Source organism: Pteropus alecto, unplaced genomic scaffold (assembly GCF_000325575.1).
Source record: "Pteropus alecto unplaced genomic scaffold, ASM32557v1 scaffold155, whole genome shotgun sequence".
NCBI classification, from domain to species: domain Eukaryota; kingdom Metazoa; phylum Chordata; class Mammalia; order Chiroptera; family Pteropodidae; genus Pteropus; species Pteropus alecto.
The window spans coordinates 11,133,860-11,150,736 of record NW_006438113.1 but is presented as its reverse complement, the minus strand read 5'-3'; the positions used below and the strand labels follow the sequence as shown (position 1 = coordinate 11,150,736).

The following is a 16,877-nucleotide window of genomic DNA, read 5'->3' as shown; positions in this document are numbered from 1 at the left end:
CTTCTTATGGCTGAGTAATATTCCATTGTATATATGTACCACAGCTTCTTTAGCCAATCATCTATCATAGGACTCTATAGGAGGATGGGAGAGGGTGAAGTGGGTAAAGGGGATCAAATATATAGTAGCTGAAGGAAACTGGACTCTGGGTGGTAAACACACAATAGAATATATAGATGTCAAACGATAATGTACACTTGAAAATTATATAATTGTATTAATCAATGTTATCCCAGTAAACGTAATTAAAAAATAATAAAAATAAAAAATAAAAGTGAGCCTCAGTGTTGGTGAGAGTGCAAAACAATGTGCTCAATATTTACATAACAAACAGACGGAGTAAATTATGTTAATGAAAAATTTTAATATATATGAAATTCAACATTAGAGTTGGAATAGCAAAATACAATAGCAAAAAACCTGGAAACAACCCATGTCCATCAACTTGGGAAGAGTGGGTGAATAAACTGATATTCACAAAACAGCATATTACAAAGCAGTCAAAATGAAGGAACTAAAGCTACTCACAACATGGAGGAATCTTAACAGTATATATACTTCAAAATATTGTAATGTTAAGAGCTAGCTTGAATGGGCTCCCACTGGCCAAATCTGAGACAATGAGCATCAAAATTAACTGATAATGAATAATAGCCCATTGACTAGAATAGGAAATACAAAAGTTCACACTGATAGAAATAAATGGAGAGAAAGGAGAGCTCTAACAGTAGAATGCCAACTCGATAATGGAGAGGGAATGATGGAAGTAGAGAATTACCATTTGGCAGGCTTCTTCAATGGACGCTAAGGTTGATGGATGGAGGTTTGATGCAGTATAGAATATTGGCATGATTTTGGAATACTAATCAATCACAAAGGGGAAAACTAGGTTATTGAAGACAGCAACATGATCAGGTGATCAAGGTCAACATCACCAGTGTTGAGAGGAGTCTACATTGCATGCTTCCTGATGAAAATTACTGGGAAAAGCAAAGTACCATTTTGAGGTATTCCTGCCATCTGAGAGACACAGATTGTGGGCCATCGTATGTAGAAAGTAAGGCCTGTAATCTTTAAAACTGTCAAGGACATGAACGACTCGGAACTCTACCAGATTAAAGGAGGCTCAAAATACATGACAACTAAATGCAATGTGTATTCCTGTATAGCATTTTGGACCAGAAAGGAAAAGAGACATTGTTGGGACAGCACGGGAAATTTGAATGGGCTTTATGGACTGGATGGTAGTGTTGTACCGTATTTATTTCTTGATATGAAAGGTTGTTTGCTGTTGTAGGAGTGACCCTGTTCGGTGGAAAATACACGGTGGACTGTTTAAGAGTGATGGGACATCATGTCTGCAGTTTGCCCTCTCAAACCTTGAAAGGTCCAGGAAAAAGGCTAATTACACGGGTTCTATGCACATGCATAGACATACACAGAGTGAGCAATGAAGCAATACAATGTTAACTACTTGAAAATCTGGGTGAAGGGAACATGGGAGTTCTTCACAATATTTTGGCAACTTTTCTATACATTTGAAATTATTTTAAAACAAATCTTTAAGCTATACACACATACATATCACTCTCCATTAAACTCCATGCTTAGGATACAGAGTTACCAGAGCCAAATTTTAAAATTGTTTTATTTCTGCTAATAAACATATGTGGACAAAAAGGAGGCCACATACTAAACCTGATCAGCTCAGCGGATGCATGCATAGTGAACCTTAAACAGAGACCAAAAGCAATTACACAGTACCGTCTGAACATAAAAATTCCTAACTAAAAGCAAGTCATGGCAGGTAGTCACATCCTAGGTCTGTAGCTTCCTTGACAAAGGTCAGTCTTTACCTTAAGAAAGCCTATTGTCTTACATCTAAAATAACATACCTTTGAAATGTCAGAGTAATCTCCTTTTCCACACCACTCAGGGCACAACTCCAACAGAGCACAAAAGACCACAGAACCTCTTATTGTTATCTTGTTCCTCCCGAATACCATCTCTTTGTGCTGTAAATATTAACCATCCTTTACCCACCATTGTAAAAGTCCTCCTTTCCGTTTTACTTTTTATTCAAACTCAGATTTCCCTGCTTTGCTTTCTCCCACCGCCTTAATCTACCACCAATTGATTTCATGTAATCTTCCTTATGTCTTCTCTTTTTATTCTGATGTATAAAATAAGTTGCAAAACTCTCATTTTCTGGAGCATTTTCTGAATCCGTTGAGATTTTGCTTCCCAGCAGTTGTTGTCAGTTTGGCTCAAATAAACTCAAAAAAATTCTCTACAGGTTTGGATGTTTTTCACATCGACAATATTAAAATTATAAAAATTAAGAAAAATATTTTAACTTGCAGTGTTATAATAAAAGGTTCTCAAAATAAAACTATGGAACTATTGAGGAAGGCACTTCTCTCTGGATTTTTTTCCCAAGTGAGAGCCGTGAGTGAGTCTGCTTTGAGATAGCCATCTTACTTAGAGCACAAAATGCTTTTTCTACATAATAAGCTAGGATTAGGACCAAGTGTTTGCTAGGGAATTGCTCTCATGATCTTGGTCTACTTAGTATTTTGTTTCAAGGCCCAGGCAAATGAGGATAAGTAACAGGTGTCACTTTTTAAAACATAATTAATCCTCATTGGACTGTATGGTGCCTGAATAAAAAAGCTGCATCAAGGTTCTTTTATTCTAGAGTGCTTACTAGTGGCCACTCTGAATTTCCTAGAGTCCTTATAAGGAAAGGCTTCATATGTTTTTTGACTGATTTAAAACATCAACTTGCATATGGAAAACATAGAAAAGGCCCTGTTTGGTGCTATAGAAAACATTACAGTACTGAAAATCAGAATTAAATCTACATATTCAAACCAATTTTTGGGGTTAAAAAGCTATAAAATCTGTAATAAAATTCAAATTTCTTAGTCTGAGTTTCAATGACCTCCACTAAATGACGTACTATTTCAACAAACTCTTTCTTTTTTCATTACTCCAAAAGACTTGTTTTTAATTAGCTAATCTTTTATTTCCAAAGCCAATTTATTTGATAAGATCCAATAACAGAATCAAATGTATTGCTGATCCTCAAATTGATCTACAGATTCAAAGTATTAACCATAAACATCCCAGATGACTTTTTTGCAGAAATTGATAAGCTGTTTCTAAAATTAATATTGAAACGCAAGGGACTCAGAAAAACCAACACAATATTGAAAAAGAAGATAGTTGAAAGACTTACACTTTCTAACTTATTATAAAGATACTGTTATCAGGTAATCAAGTACACTAATCAAGGCTTAAGGATAGATAGATATATAGATAAATGGAATAGAACTGAGAGTTCAGAAATAAACTTTTATATTTATGGTCGATTTTTGACAAGAGTACCAAGACAATTCAATGGGGGAAAGGATGGTCTTTTCAACAGATAATGCTGGGACAACTGGATATACAAATGCAAAAGAAGTTGGACACTTATTTCACACCATACTTAAAAATTAACTAAAATGTCAACGACCTGTATCTAAGAGACAAAACTACAAAAGTTTTAAAAGAAAACAGGGATAAATCCTCATGAGCTTGCATTTTGGCAATCGTTTCTTAGACATGACCCTAAAAGCACAAGCAACCAAAAAAGAAAAAAAGAAAAAAGAAATTAGACTTCATAAAAATATAAGAGTTTTGTGCCTCAAGGACACCATCAAGAAAAAGGCAACCCACAGAATGGGAGAAAATATTCATAAATCTGTATTGTGTGTGTATATAATTTTTAAAGTAGTTTTTACATTAAAAAAAAAACAAAAACAAAAAAAACCTTTCTAGCTGGAAGAGATTGCCCCACCCTGGGTAGCCAGTTTTTAGAGACAGCAAAGGGCCCAGCCAGGAGCATGCCTTTTAGATGCAAACTAACCAGTCCAGAGCCACACCTCCTGTATCTGGCCCTACAGCCCAGAAAGCAATATTTCTCTGCCTTTATCACCCCAAGGCCAGGTACTAGGCAATTAAAGGCCACCCAAAGTTGTTAGGACTAGTCAACCCTATATAGTGCTTTACCTGCTCTAACTTGTCTTTCCCTCGGAAACCCAAGTAAAGGCCATGGTCTAATCACACACCCCAGCCAACTGTCTTCTGCCTCTTGACCAATCTGGTGTTTTTCTCTTGTGGCCCTGTATGTGCAGTGCTTCCTGTCTCTATGACATTTGAGTATAATGATTTTCCCAAGTCTCTACTGTGTCTCATTTTGTGGCCGTACCTGACTATAAACCAAAATTAATTTTAGACTATAGTAAAGAATAAAAAGCACTTATTTGAGCAAAAGGAGCTGCAGCCTGGAGACAGATTCAGGTAGCGAACTGTGTTCCACCAAAACAAAGAGGAGGCCACCTTTTATAGCAAAAGTTCCCACCCAGGTTCTCAATTAGGTCCATTTTATGTAAATGAAGTATCCAAATTGTGCAGTTCTGATTGGACAGAGCAGGTCTCAGTCCTGGGTAGTAAAAAAAGAAACCAGGGTTTCCTTGCAGTGGTTGACTCAGACTATGTAAACAAGCAGGACATAGCGAGGGAAGTCTGAGGTTCTTCCTGGTATACAGAGTACGGAAGGAGCCTCTGTCAGCAAATGGCCACTAGACTTATTCCTAAAATTTAGGCCCTCGGTTGACCATGGGGATGTCCATCTCAGTAGATAAATTTCTTCTCAGGGTCCACATGACTGACCATATCATAAAAGTATATAAAACAAAATCATATCTGATAAGGGTCTACTATCCAGAATATATAACCTTTACAACTCAACAATAAAGACAAATAACACAAATTAAAAATGGACAAAAGTATTTGAATAGACATTTTTCCAAAATGGATGTGCAAATGGACAATCAGCATAAGAAAATATGTTCATTAGCAATTAGGAAAATACAAATCAAAACCACAACAAGATTCCACTTCACATCCACTAGGATGGCTTAATCAAACACATAGACAGTGATAGTGTTGGTGAGGATGAGGAGAAATTAGAAACCTCATTCACTGCTAGTAGGTAAAATGGTGCCACTGCTTTGGAACAGTTTGGCAGATCCTTAGAAAGTTAAACACAAAGATATTATATGATCCAGAAATTCCTAGTTCCATAGCCAAGAAAATCAAAAACTTGTATCTGCAGAAAAATCTGTACATCAATGTTTACAGCAGCATTATTTATACTAGCCAAAAGGTGAAAACAACCCAAATATCCATTAATTGATAAATGGACAAAGGAAATGCATATCCATCTCCATACAATGGATTATTCAGCCATAAAAAAAAAACCTGAAGCACTGATTCATGCTACAACACAAATGAATGTTAACAGTAATGTAATTGAAAAAAGCCAGATACAAAGGGCCATACATTAATTAATTTCATTCATGAAAAGCCAAAAATAGGCAAATCCATAGACAGAAAGTAGATTAGTGATCGCCAAGGGCTGGGCAGGAGTAGGGAGAATGAGGAGTGACTGCTAATGGGCAAAAGGTTTCTTTCTGGGTAGTGAAAATGTTCAAAAATTGATTGTGGTAGTAGGTGCACAGATTTCAAATTATGCTAAAAACTACTTTAAAAGGATGAATGGTATGTGAATTATATCTCAAATGTTTAAAAGTTTAAAAATACCCTATCTTTCTTTCTCATCTTTACCAAATCTTATCGCTGTTACTTTTTCAACCCTAAATCAAAACTGAACTTTTTAAATAAAACTCATAACAAGTAATTACATCCATCTTGGCACATCATTCTTCTACCCGTGTATCTTGCTTTTGCTTCGTATTGGAATTGAATGGTCTATCTAAGAGTAAAGCTGTGTCTTATACCATCTTCTATGCCCCTTGGTAATTACACAAATGTGCAATGAATTATACTTGATATTTACTATTCTTCCTCTCAATTTTTAGAATAATCATTTACCAAATCTATATTAAATATCAGCTTTGTACCAGGGAGCGCAGCACAAAGAACAAATAAGGTTCTTATCCTCAGCAGAATTTATAATCTAACATTTACAATTTCTTTGTATATTAATTTTTATTTAGAACTCCCACTAGATTACAAACCTTTTTCCTTTGTACTTTCCCTGACTACCTATTATAATGTTCAACATACTCAGTAATTGCTTGGTACTAAGAATAAACCTGTATTTTGAAATCACCCAGCTGTATTACTAATTCAACTCCTGAACTACTTCTCCAAAACGCTAGGTTGAGGAGTTGAGTCAGTAATTCAGCAGGGTGATTTCAAAATACAGGTTTATCCTTAGTACCAAGCAATTACTGAGTATGTTGAACATTATATAAAGAGCTAGGAGCATTCGGTTCTGCCGGGGAGTTGATTTAAGCCTCATTTGCTCATTAATTGAACACCTCTTAAGTGTCAAGCTTCACTTTCTGAAATCAGGATTAAACTGCAACTAATTTTAAAGTCTCTCATAAATTTAAAAATCAAGGGCCAATAAAGATCTTTAGGGGGTTTCAGTAGGCATAAAAGTAAGCTATGTATTTTATGCACATAAACATGTAATCCTTTTTTAAAAGTTGTTACGGGCAATGCTAATCTATTTTCTATGTGGAAATATTAGTGTTTATAAATACAGAATACCAATTTATGTAGGTTAAAAGAGCTGAATTTTTTTAAGTAATATAGTTTTAATATACCACCAACTACAACTGCCCAATGGACACTGTAGGACTTTGAAAGGCAGAGTTTTCAGCAACCCTTTTTAAAATTCAATATTATCACACAGAAGTAGAGATTGTTGTGATTTTTATTCAATTTGGTATCCTGATTAGAATAAGAGCAGTGAGAAAATTACGCTTTACAAACACTGCATTATTACTACATCATTATGATATGGCTTTATACTGATTTTATGTAGAGAAAAAATAACATCAGAATTAAGGCAATAACCACATGTGCAAACCAAGCACAATACCCTGACACAGTCCCTAATAAAAAGCTCTTTTGGTTAGGCGATGGTTGTTGATATTTCTGCATGCAGGTCAGTCACTGCTTTGAAGAATAAGCTTTGAATAGCTTCATTTATTTAAAAAAAATCCCTCCTACTGGCCAACGATGGCCAGAAGAAGCCTTCGATAATCTCCACTTGTGTCACTTGCAATCATTGTGCCGAGGGTCTTCTGATACATCTGATTGAACATCTGTTTTATTTGTACAAGATCAATCTGCATACAAGAGATGATATTTGTGATGTTAGGAAAAGGCTGTCAAAAGAAAGCTAGTATTTATTAGAATTATTCTCTGATAGTGAAAAGATCCTAATTATAATCAAAGCAAAGGGAGAAAAATACCAAGTGACTTTTTTCAAGTGACTGACACTATATAGCTAGCATTCATACTAGTGCTAGAATCACCCAATGAAGGTCTGATTCACAGTTCTGTAAAAATACTGAATAAAAGTAGCACCAGTTTCATCTATTATTCCAAAAATATTAGACATTTAAAAAACATTTGATAAGAGGTCTATTATCAAAAACACCAAAAATAGCAAGTGTTGGCAAGGATGGAGAAGCTGGAACCATTGTGTATTGCTGGTTGGAATGTACAATGGTGCAGCCACTGTGGAAAATGGTATGGTGATTCCTCAAAATAATAAAATAGAACTACCATATGACAGAGCAATTCCACTTCTGGTTATGTACACAAAAGTGCAAGCAGGAACTCAAATATTTGCACACCCATGCTCAAAGCAGCATTGTTCACAACAGCCAAAAGGTGGAAACAACCCAAGAGTCCACTGATGGATGAATGGATTAAATGAAGAAAGTGTATACATACAATGGAATATTATTCAGTCTTAAAAAGGAAATTCTGACACAAGATACAACATGGATGAACCTTGAAAATGTTATGCTAAGTGAAAAAGCCAGTCACAAAAGGGCAAATACTGTATGATTCCACTTATATGAAATATATGGAGTAGTCAAATACGTAGGAACAGGAGGTAAAATGGTGGTTGCCAAAGGCTGAGGGGAGAGAATGGTGAATTGCTGTTTAATGAGTATGGATTTTCAGCTTTACGAAATGAAAGAATTCTGGTGGTGATGGTTGTACAACAATTTGAATGTACTTAACGCCACTCTTAAAAATGGTTAAAATGGTTTTGTTATGTATATTTTATTGCAATTAGAAAAAAAAGATCCTACTTAGAAAATTTAGGTCTAAGAAGAAATACACAAAAAGTTTCTTTTTAAACACCATATTCTGGCTGTCTTTTTAAAAAATAATTTACCTTTAGTATAATTTAGTAGTATATATCTTTCAATTTAAAAATCCAATAAATATAAATATCGAAGAAAGGAAGACATTTGAGGCTATATTTAGGTAAAGAGATAAAGATGAGTTTTTTTTTAATTGTTCTATAATTAACAAGGTATACTAAATTTCCATAATTTTTATATCCAATAGGATTGATCTGCATAGGTCTTTCATACAAATTTTAACAAAAGCAAAATGAAAACCAAAAGATAAACATCTTCCAACTTGCCATAAACTAGTATTCTTCACAGACCTCCTCAACCAGGAAAATCTCTTGGCACTGGGGATTTACTGAGGTACAGTACAGTGGTCTGTTTCACTAAAGCAAGCCTCAATCACGGCATGAGAGAAGTGAACACTGCTTTTTACAGACTCTACAGGCAGTGACAAAGACAGCTCTTTCTTAACATCATTCCCGAGGGACTAACAACCAACTAAGGAACTTTTAAGAAATCAACATTCAAAATCAAGTAAGATCGGACAGAAAGAGAAAGCCTCACCTCACTTCGAGTGACCACAATCCTGACCAGGGTGGAGTCATCTGTGCCGGCACCTTTCATAGAATAGTACAGCCTCTCAGCAAAGAAGGCAGGACGGTTCAGGGCACACTGCACTGCAAGTTAGAGATGTTTCAGACATGGAATCATGACTTGACAAACACGTCCATGCTCTAGCTTCATTTATCACTTCTAGCCTGCCTCTGATCATTTTCTATGTAATCATCTCAGAAATCTGAGGTGAGTTGATAATGTCCTGCCCCCTTGATTTTTCTCAACATCTATCCTTTTTAGATGCACCACACAGGCTACTTTCAAGTCTAGAAGATTTCCTCTGGCACCCCAAAAATCATTTTTTCTCCATAGATGCAGTAGTTTAGATTCTTTACATTTTTCCCCTTATAGTATATCTGTAGCAACTGTGCCCTAGTATTATCTTACTTAAAAGGAATAATGAATAAAATCTGAATACTAGAAGTCAAATATATCATTTGCCTGAGAAAGGGTATGAGATACACTCCAACATAATAAAGAAAACACAGATTTGAGCAGACTTGAGAATGATAATAAGAAATCTGACACATTTTCTCTTGGGAAAATTAACTTAGCAAAATCTCTTCCTGTAAATGAAAGAGATATACTAACTGTATGTTATTAATTTAGCTACAATTACTATAGTACTATTTGTAAGACATTCAATTGCTAATACCAATGTGTTACTAATACTCTTTTTACTCCTAAATGCTACATGAGAATGAAATTTCCGTTTTGTTGGACATTTCAATGTCAGGACACCAGAAATTAGGTTAATTTCAAAAGAGAAAAGAATCTCATTGGGCTGAATACTTAAAAAGTGTTTGGGGTTGGGGTTCAAAATGACGCTGTGTGGTGGCACTCGTAGTTGCTTAGTGCTTTCCCATTCACCTTAATGGGAATGCTACAGTCTGTCATATATTCTTGTATATGCCTCAAGAAGAGCATATAGTTATAATAAAGATCAAATAATTCCAAAACAACGCTAATTGATCACGCCAGCCACCATTCATAGGGAACTGCATATAAAAACATAGATTAGCTCAGCCTCTGCCTATGCAGATTCCAAGGAGGCCACATTAATTATTATTACTTAATAGGAACAACTATTCAAAGCCTCACTCATTTATAAACAAAACGAAGCAAAACACAAAAGTATCTTACAGATAGTCTTCAAACCACTTTCAACATTTCCGGAAAACTCACGGCCAACACTGCTTAACAAATCTCTATTAGCCATCTGCAAACAAAAAGTATAGGAGTTAAAATACTTTCACCCCTTAAAGCAGAAGCCACATCTTCAAAAGAAAAGCTCATACCCTGGAATAGGCATCCATAGTAGCTTTCAGCTGAGGAAAGCTTCTCGTGGCAAGAATCATGTTAAAGCAAGATTCATCTGTCCCCAGTCTCCCCTCACCAGCTTGATAGAGACGCTGAGCATCTTCCTGAGCCAACTGGTGGTTAACATTCTGGTTCTCGTCACGATTTCCCTGCAAAAGAGGAAGGCAGGAATTGGAAGCAAATGATACAGGATCTTAAAATTTTTCTTTCCAATCTAATCACTTTTGGACTTAAAGGGATAATTTACTATAGATTAATGCATAAAGTTTGTCATGCATATCTTTCATTTTCAAAGAAAACTACACTAATATAACTAGTACTTTATTACACTGCCAACTTTGAATTTTATAATATATGATCATAGTTTAATAAGGTTATGTTAAAATGAGAGGTTTTCAGGGCTTTGAGAGTTAAATGAAACCAGAAAAGGTTTCCATAAAAAAAATTACATACACATCTACATGATTTATACACACATTTTTCCCCCGACAAAAATAAAAAGACAAATATCTACTAGGAGATATAAACTACGACTTTTGAAGAAATTCTAATTATCCTTAGCTAGGATTTAAGATCAATATGCATTACATTTAATTCCATTTTTATTCATTCATGCAACTAAAAAGTAAAAGTTATAGAGCACTTTTTTGTGCCAGGCTGTATTAGTCAGGGTTCTCCAGAGAAACAAAACCAAAAGAATGTGCTAGGTAGAAGACAGACAAGGTCTCTGCCCTCAAGATATTTAAGTTAAGGCGGGGAAACATATAATATGGAGGCTTCATGAACTTCCTTCCTTTCATCCAAATGTAATCTTAGTATATAAGTATTTATTATGAATGTATAAATAAAAATGATGCCAGAGCTTTTTAGAAGAAGCTATAAATAATTCAAGTTCTACTGAGCTGTTCCGATTTGTGTACCAAACTCTCTCCTGGGATAGGAAGGAGGGAAGGAGGGAAGGAGAGGTAGAGAGAAAGCTCTGAGCCTGAACAAGAGTAAAGCTGAGGTGGGCAGTTGGTTTCTCTTAAAAATAGAAACACAAACCCAAACAAAGGAAAGGCTGTCCTCTAGAGTCTCGGTATCTGTCTGAGGAGCAAAATGGAGAGGTGTTCCTTGAAGGTGGGAAATTGTCTTCTGAAGAGCCCTGGGCACGAGGAATATGTAGAAGCATATTCTAAACGGACAACTGAATATAACACAGCAAAAGGTGCTCAGGAAAAACTTCCCACATTAGTGCCTTTAGATTCAAACACATAATACAGTTCAATTTTCCTAGGAAGCCATTCTTCTGCTCACTTCCTGCAAGAGGTCCCTTCACTTTATAAAATGGCTGGGCCTTGAATTCTGCATAAAGAGACTCAGCATCTCATATGAAGTCTCAATAATCATTTTTTTAGCATTAAATTTCTGTTTCTGTTTCCTTCTTGTTCTTTTTAAATGCTAACCTATTCCCTGGCTGTTAAGCTGTTGTCTGTAAACTCGACTTCCTCCCACCCATTTGCTTTCTTTGTTCATTTCCCTCTCCACTCACTCTGGTATATTATCTTTTCTGCAACTACCTTCCTTTGCTCTGAAGAACCTCTCTTCTACTTTGAGATCCCTCAAGACTGTACAACCTTGTGTGCAGGCAGGATAGCCAATAACTCCTGATACTGAATCAGTGTGCTAGTCTTGTATCTCTTTCAAATATACCCCCATCATCTCATTCTAATTATGTTTATAATATCATTCCAAAGACCCTATTTGGCGAATTTTCTGTCACCTCTCCAACATATTTGGGGAGTCAGAATAAGGAACATGCTAATCGCAATATTTCTGTGAATTCTAAAACGTTCTTCTGCATCTGTGGCTCTCCCCACACAGTTCTCTCCTCCTATAGCACTTCCATGACAGTCCTGCGTATCTTCGGTTGATGGCCCAACTTAATTGGCAGTACAATGCTAAGCTTAAAAGTACAGATTCATCCCCATCCTAAGACACAGCCTCAAGGTGATTTCTGATTCCATACAATTTTAAAAAGGTTAATTTCTGATTCCTCACAGAGCCAGATCTACAGAAATAAGTCCTAGTAGTGACAACAAAGAAATTTGTACATTGGGTTCTGTGTTGTCCCTCTTAAGTCTAGAAGATTTCAAGAGGGCTAAATATTAAAAAGAATAAAGAATGTTCACTGGCAACAGGCAGTAAAGAATGTTCCTTCCACAAGAACACAAACATTTATGCTCTACTCACCTGGCACATGGATACAAGTAAACGTTCAAAATGCCCTGATGTATCTGACCTAATGTCCTTTTCAAGGTCTCGTCCAAATTCCGATTGATAACATCTGACAATTTCTCGGATTTCCTGATTAGTTCTTGTGCATAAAATTTCAATCAATACACGTTCCTGAGTTCCTGCTCCCTATGTGAATGAAGAAAGGAGAATTATACAAAAGAAAAACAAACTCTGCAAGTTATTAAATCTTACTGTTCTATCAACTATTTCTTTGACTTCTGGAGCTGAAAAAGCTTTATATATTCAGACAATATGAAATAATGTACTGCTTTAGCTGTCACTGTAAATTCAGAATTGCTGTAATTTGTGGGGGTTTTGAAATAAGATAAAATATTCAAAGTAAATAACATATAGTACCTTCATTGCATTCCGTAAACTCCAGGCATCATAATATGTAGTTGGCATGAACAGGGCAAGGATCAATTCTTCCATATTTCCACTTAACTCTGATTTGAGATCTTTGATTAAATCCTGTTTAATTGCAAAAAAAAATCCTGTTTAATTACAAGTATGAACTAAGTATATGTGCTCTCCAAATTTTGTTGCTTATATTTTTAATGGGAAATGAGGAAAAATGGAATTGAATTGCTTTATGAAACCTAAATTTCAAATCTAAATATTATATACTAATAAATAAATATACACAATTAAAGTTTGCTACACTCAAGTAGATGTATTCTACTCATTCTATCAATAAACACTTAATAAATTCTTACTGTAGTTCCATTACTATACCAGGTACAAAGACAAGAGATACATGAAATAAAGAGTAATTCAAATGAACAAGATGATAAACAGATACTAATTAGTATAAAAAACTGTTCTTGTTCTATGAGGAAGTATAAATCATCATCATGTTATTTGCAAAGATAAACATTTAAAAAGAAATAAGGCAGTTTATTCTATAGCACCAGATGAGTAAGTAGCACAGAAACAACGGAAAAAGTTAAAGTGGGCTACAGACACAGAGAAAGCTTTTAGTACAGATCTTGAAGAGTATATAAAAATTAACAGACGAAGAAGAAGGAGGAAGGTATTTTGGGCAAAAAGGTTCCCAGCCTTGGCTATGCATTAAAATCATCTGTTGAATTTTTCTTTAAAAAATAAAAATGTTGAAGATAAATACTCAGATTCTACATGCATTTACAAGTTCTAAGGAGAATATGATGATCAGTTAAGGTTGAGAATCACCAGTACAGAGGCAAGAATGAACAAAGCTTGTTCAATGGAACAATAAGACAACCAATTTGTTAAAAGAGAATGTTTTCACAGATAAGTAAGACAAAGTTGTCACTATATGCTTGGATTACTACCTTGACTATCAAGCTAAAGAATGTGAATTTGATTCTACATGCTGGGAGAAGCCTTGGAAACTTTTATGCAAGAAAATGGCATTGACGTGGCAACAATGGACTATGATGACAAAGAGGCTATAGATGAGAACATTTAGGATACCAGAATATTTAGGTAAGAATAAAGGCTTAAATTGCAGTAATAGCAATGGAAATGTTAAGAGAAAAATGAGAGAGAAGACACATCTTCAAAGAGCCCTTTTATGGATTACATCAATAATATATAGTCAATAACCAGTTGCTAGAACAAAGCAGAGCCTGGCATACAGTAGGCACTGAATAAATATTCACTGACTGAATTGATGAAGAATAGGAATCAAAGAAGATCATGGCAGCCTAGACAAAGAGTATTTTTATTAGTTAATAGAAATTTAAGAGAAAGGTAGCTGGGGGATAATGAAAACAGGCTGTGAATTTAGTTTTAATTCTAAAGTGATATATAAGACTGTCTATGACAGCATAGCACAGACTGTCTATGAACTACAGAAATTCATAATATGGAATATGCTTTTGTGAGAGAAGTGAGTCTGACGTTAAGCTCTAAAGAAACATAGAATCTGTGTCATTTAATTAGCCTTAAGACTAAAGATGTGGATCTGAGCTGCAGAGAGAGAAAAGCAGAGTAGAATAGATAAGGTGGGACCAACCAATGGATCTCTACTCCCATTCTGAGAAAAGTAAACTGGATCCAGAAAAATTAGCAAATTTTTAGGATTCCAAGTTAAATGGCAAATGAATGCTACCTAGGTTTTCCCTTTGTAGTGATGGCACTTTTTAGCCACAGAATCTTGCTGTATCTAGTCACAGCTCATCCATTCAACAAACATTTATTAAGTGGATGTTTGTTATTGTTCCTGTACTTGGTGCTATAAATACAAAGACAACTATGATATGGTTTGCCTAATGCGGAGCTCAGTTTTGTGGGGTAGACAGTGATATCAGTTATAGCAGCGGTTTTACACAGCGCTATGGGACCACAGTGGAAGAAGCAGCTAAATTCTGCCCAGAGCAATGAAAGAAACGCCACAGAGTAGCTAATTTAAGTAAAAACCTGGTGAAGTTGTTTGCCATGCAGAAAAAGAAGAAGAGATGTTCTAGGCCAAGACAACAACATAAACCAAACATAGAAGTATAAAAGATCATAGTATGTGCAGAGAATGGCCAGAAGTTCCATACAATCATAAGTACAGGATATGTTTAGAGGAAGGGAGAGGAGTGGGAGAGGATGCAAAGGACCAAGAATAAGCAGGGGCTTCTTAAGAAGGCTTTGAATTCCACTATGTGGAAAGGATTAAAAATCAAGCTACGAATTATGGCTGTGGTCATAATCTACTTTCTGCTGAATGTCTATCACATGCCAGACACAGTATAACATGTGACTATGAGGTCACGGACTACTCTGGAATTAGAATAGCCGTCTCTACTTTGTTCTACCAGTACTAATAAAAAGATAGTGTTCAACCTGACAAGAATGCAGGGTCTACAGGCCACTGTTCATGCTCACTCAAGAAAAAAATACCTTGCCATACATGGTCTTAAAAGCTGCTTTAATTTTTTGCCTTTGATCATTGGAACGGTTGGCCACAACATCCACGATTGCCTGTTCATCTGTCCCTGGAAGAATCATACATGTTAGAATAAGGATAAAGTCTATGTTAGGTGCTCCTTGAGGATATCTCTTAGATGCTTATAAGGTATCTAGTGCCAGATTAAATTGAAGTATGTGCACACAGGCTGACACATAAACTTGGTTTGATATAAAGCTTATTTTTACTTTCGATTCAATAATTTGAACTTACAAATAAGACAAAAATCTGTTTTCCTTACCAAAACCCTTCATTGCTTTACGAAGAATTTCTGCATCTCTCATAGCATCAAAGCTGGTAGCTGGTCGGATTGTTCCTTGAACTCCCTGAGTCATAGCAGAAGGCTGAGAACAAGAGGCAGAAAATCCAAGTCAGTTATCATGGTAATCGTTTCACAATATATACCTATGCCAAATCATCATGTTTTATATCTAAAACTAATACAGTGTTATATGCCAATTATATCTCAATAAAACTGAAAAAAGAAAAAAGAAAAACAATTTCAACTGCTTTAATAAAAGAAATACAAATTTAAAAAGAATCCAAGTCAGGATTCTCTGCTGACAAGATGACAGCTCAAGATTTCCCCAGTCAACACTCTCATGCAAAGTGGCCAGTGTTTGGGTTTTAGGACAAGCATATGTGCATTTTATTATCAGGGCTCATTCTGGAACAGGTGGGAAAGACTTATCGTCCTGCTGCCAAGAGACAGCCAGACACCAAACTTTCAGGAGACAAGACAGTCAAGCTTGTGAAATTAGTCACAACCTTTCTGTGCCTTGAATCCCTCTTGGTAGTCCCTGGAACATAGCATATGTTTAGAGGGAGGAAGGGGAGAAGATGATGCAAAAGACCAAGAATAAACAAGGGTTATATAAGTCCTTGTATCTCACTGTGAAGAGAACACTGAGAATGTTCAAGTTTCACTTGGAATTCCTTCTAGGTAGAATAGGAAAAAAAAAAAGAGATTATCCCTGGATAGTGTGAGATGAATGGCTTTAGTAAAGTAGAACATGAGTTGCCCAATGAGGTTTTGAACAAAAATATACTTTTGGTAATATCTCTTCATTTCCTCTATGGGCCCTGATTATTAGACATGAAAGAAAACATTTTATATTAAGAAAAGCACAAAAAAGGAAAAAAAAGCACAAAATGAAAGTGACGATTAGAATATTGTACCTCTTGGTTTTATAAGGAAATAAAACAGAAAGCAAAACAAAGACTATATGCTTAAACTACAAATTTATGAGAAAAATTTTTTAAATAGCCATATAATGAATAACCACAGTAATAACTGTTTCAGACAAGACTTATCAATGGATATTAAAATTAGTAGGTAAAAGTATGATGAGAACCAAGATATTTGCACAGTTTAAAACATCGCAACAGAAAACTCTGCATAGTTTTAAATATTACACCATCTTAAACAAATGATCAAAATCAATTATCACCAGTAATAAAATAAGCTAACAGTAAGTGTCTTC

At 35.4% G+C, this 16,877-nt stretch overlaps 1 protein-coding gene across 2 annotated transcripts in view; it reads right to left on the bottom strand.

Annotated features, from left to right (window-relative positions):
- Positions 1-6,778: 6,778 nt before the first annotated feature.
- ANXA7 (annexin A7) overlaps positions 6,779-16,877 on the bottom strand; it is a 27,626-nt gene continuing 17,527 nt past the window's right edge. For both annotated transcript variants that reach the window (XM_006915517.3, XM_025049391.1), the window contains exons 6-13: positions 15,635-15,737; positions 15,327-15,421; positions 12,813-12,926; positions 12,411-12,581; positions 10,157-10,327; positions 10,002-10,077; positions 8,808-8,920; positions 6,779-7,214 (exon numbers count right to left, since the gene is read on the bottom strand). In XM_006915517.3, coding sequence (XP_006915579.1) covers positions 7,092-7,214; positions 8,808-8,920; positions 10,002-10,077; positions 10,157-10,327; positions 12,411-12,581; positions 12,813-12,926; positions 15,327-15,421; positions 15,635-15,737 — 966 coding nt within the window. In that variant the 3' untranslated portion in view covers positions 6,779-7,091. The remainder of the gene's footprint in view (positions 7,215-8,807; positions 8,921-10,001; positions 10,078-10,156; positions 10,328-12,410; positions 12,582-12,812; positions 12,927-15,326; positions 15,422-15,634; positions 15,738-16,877) is intronic.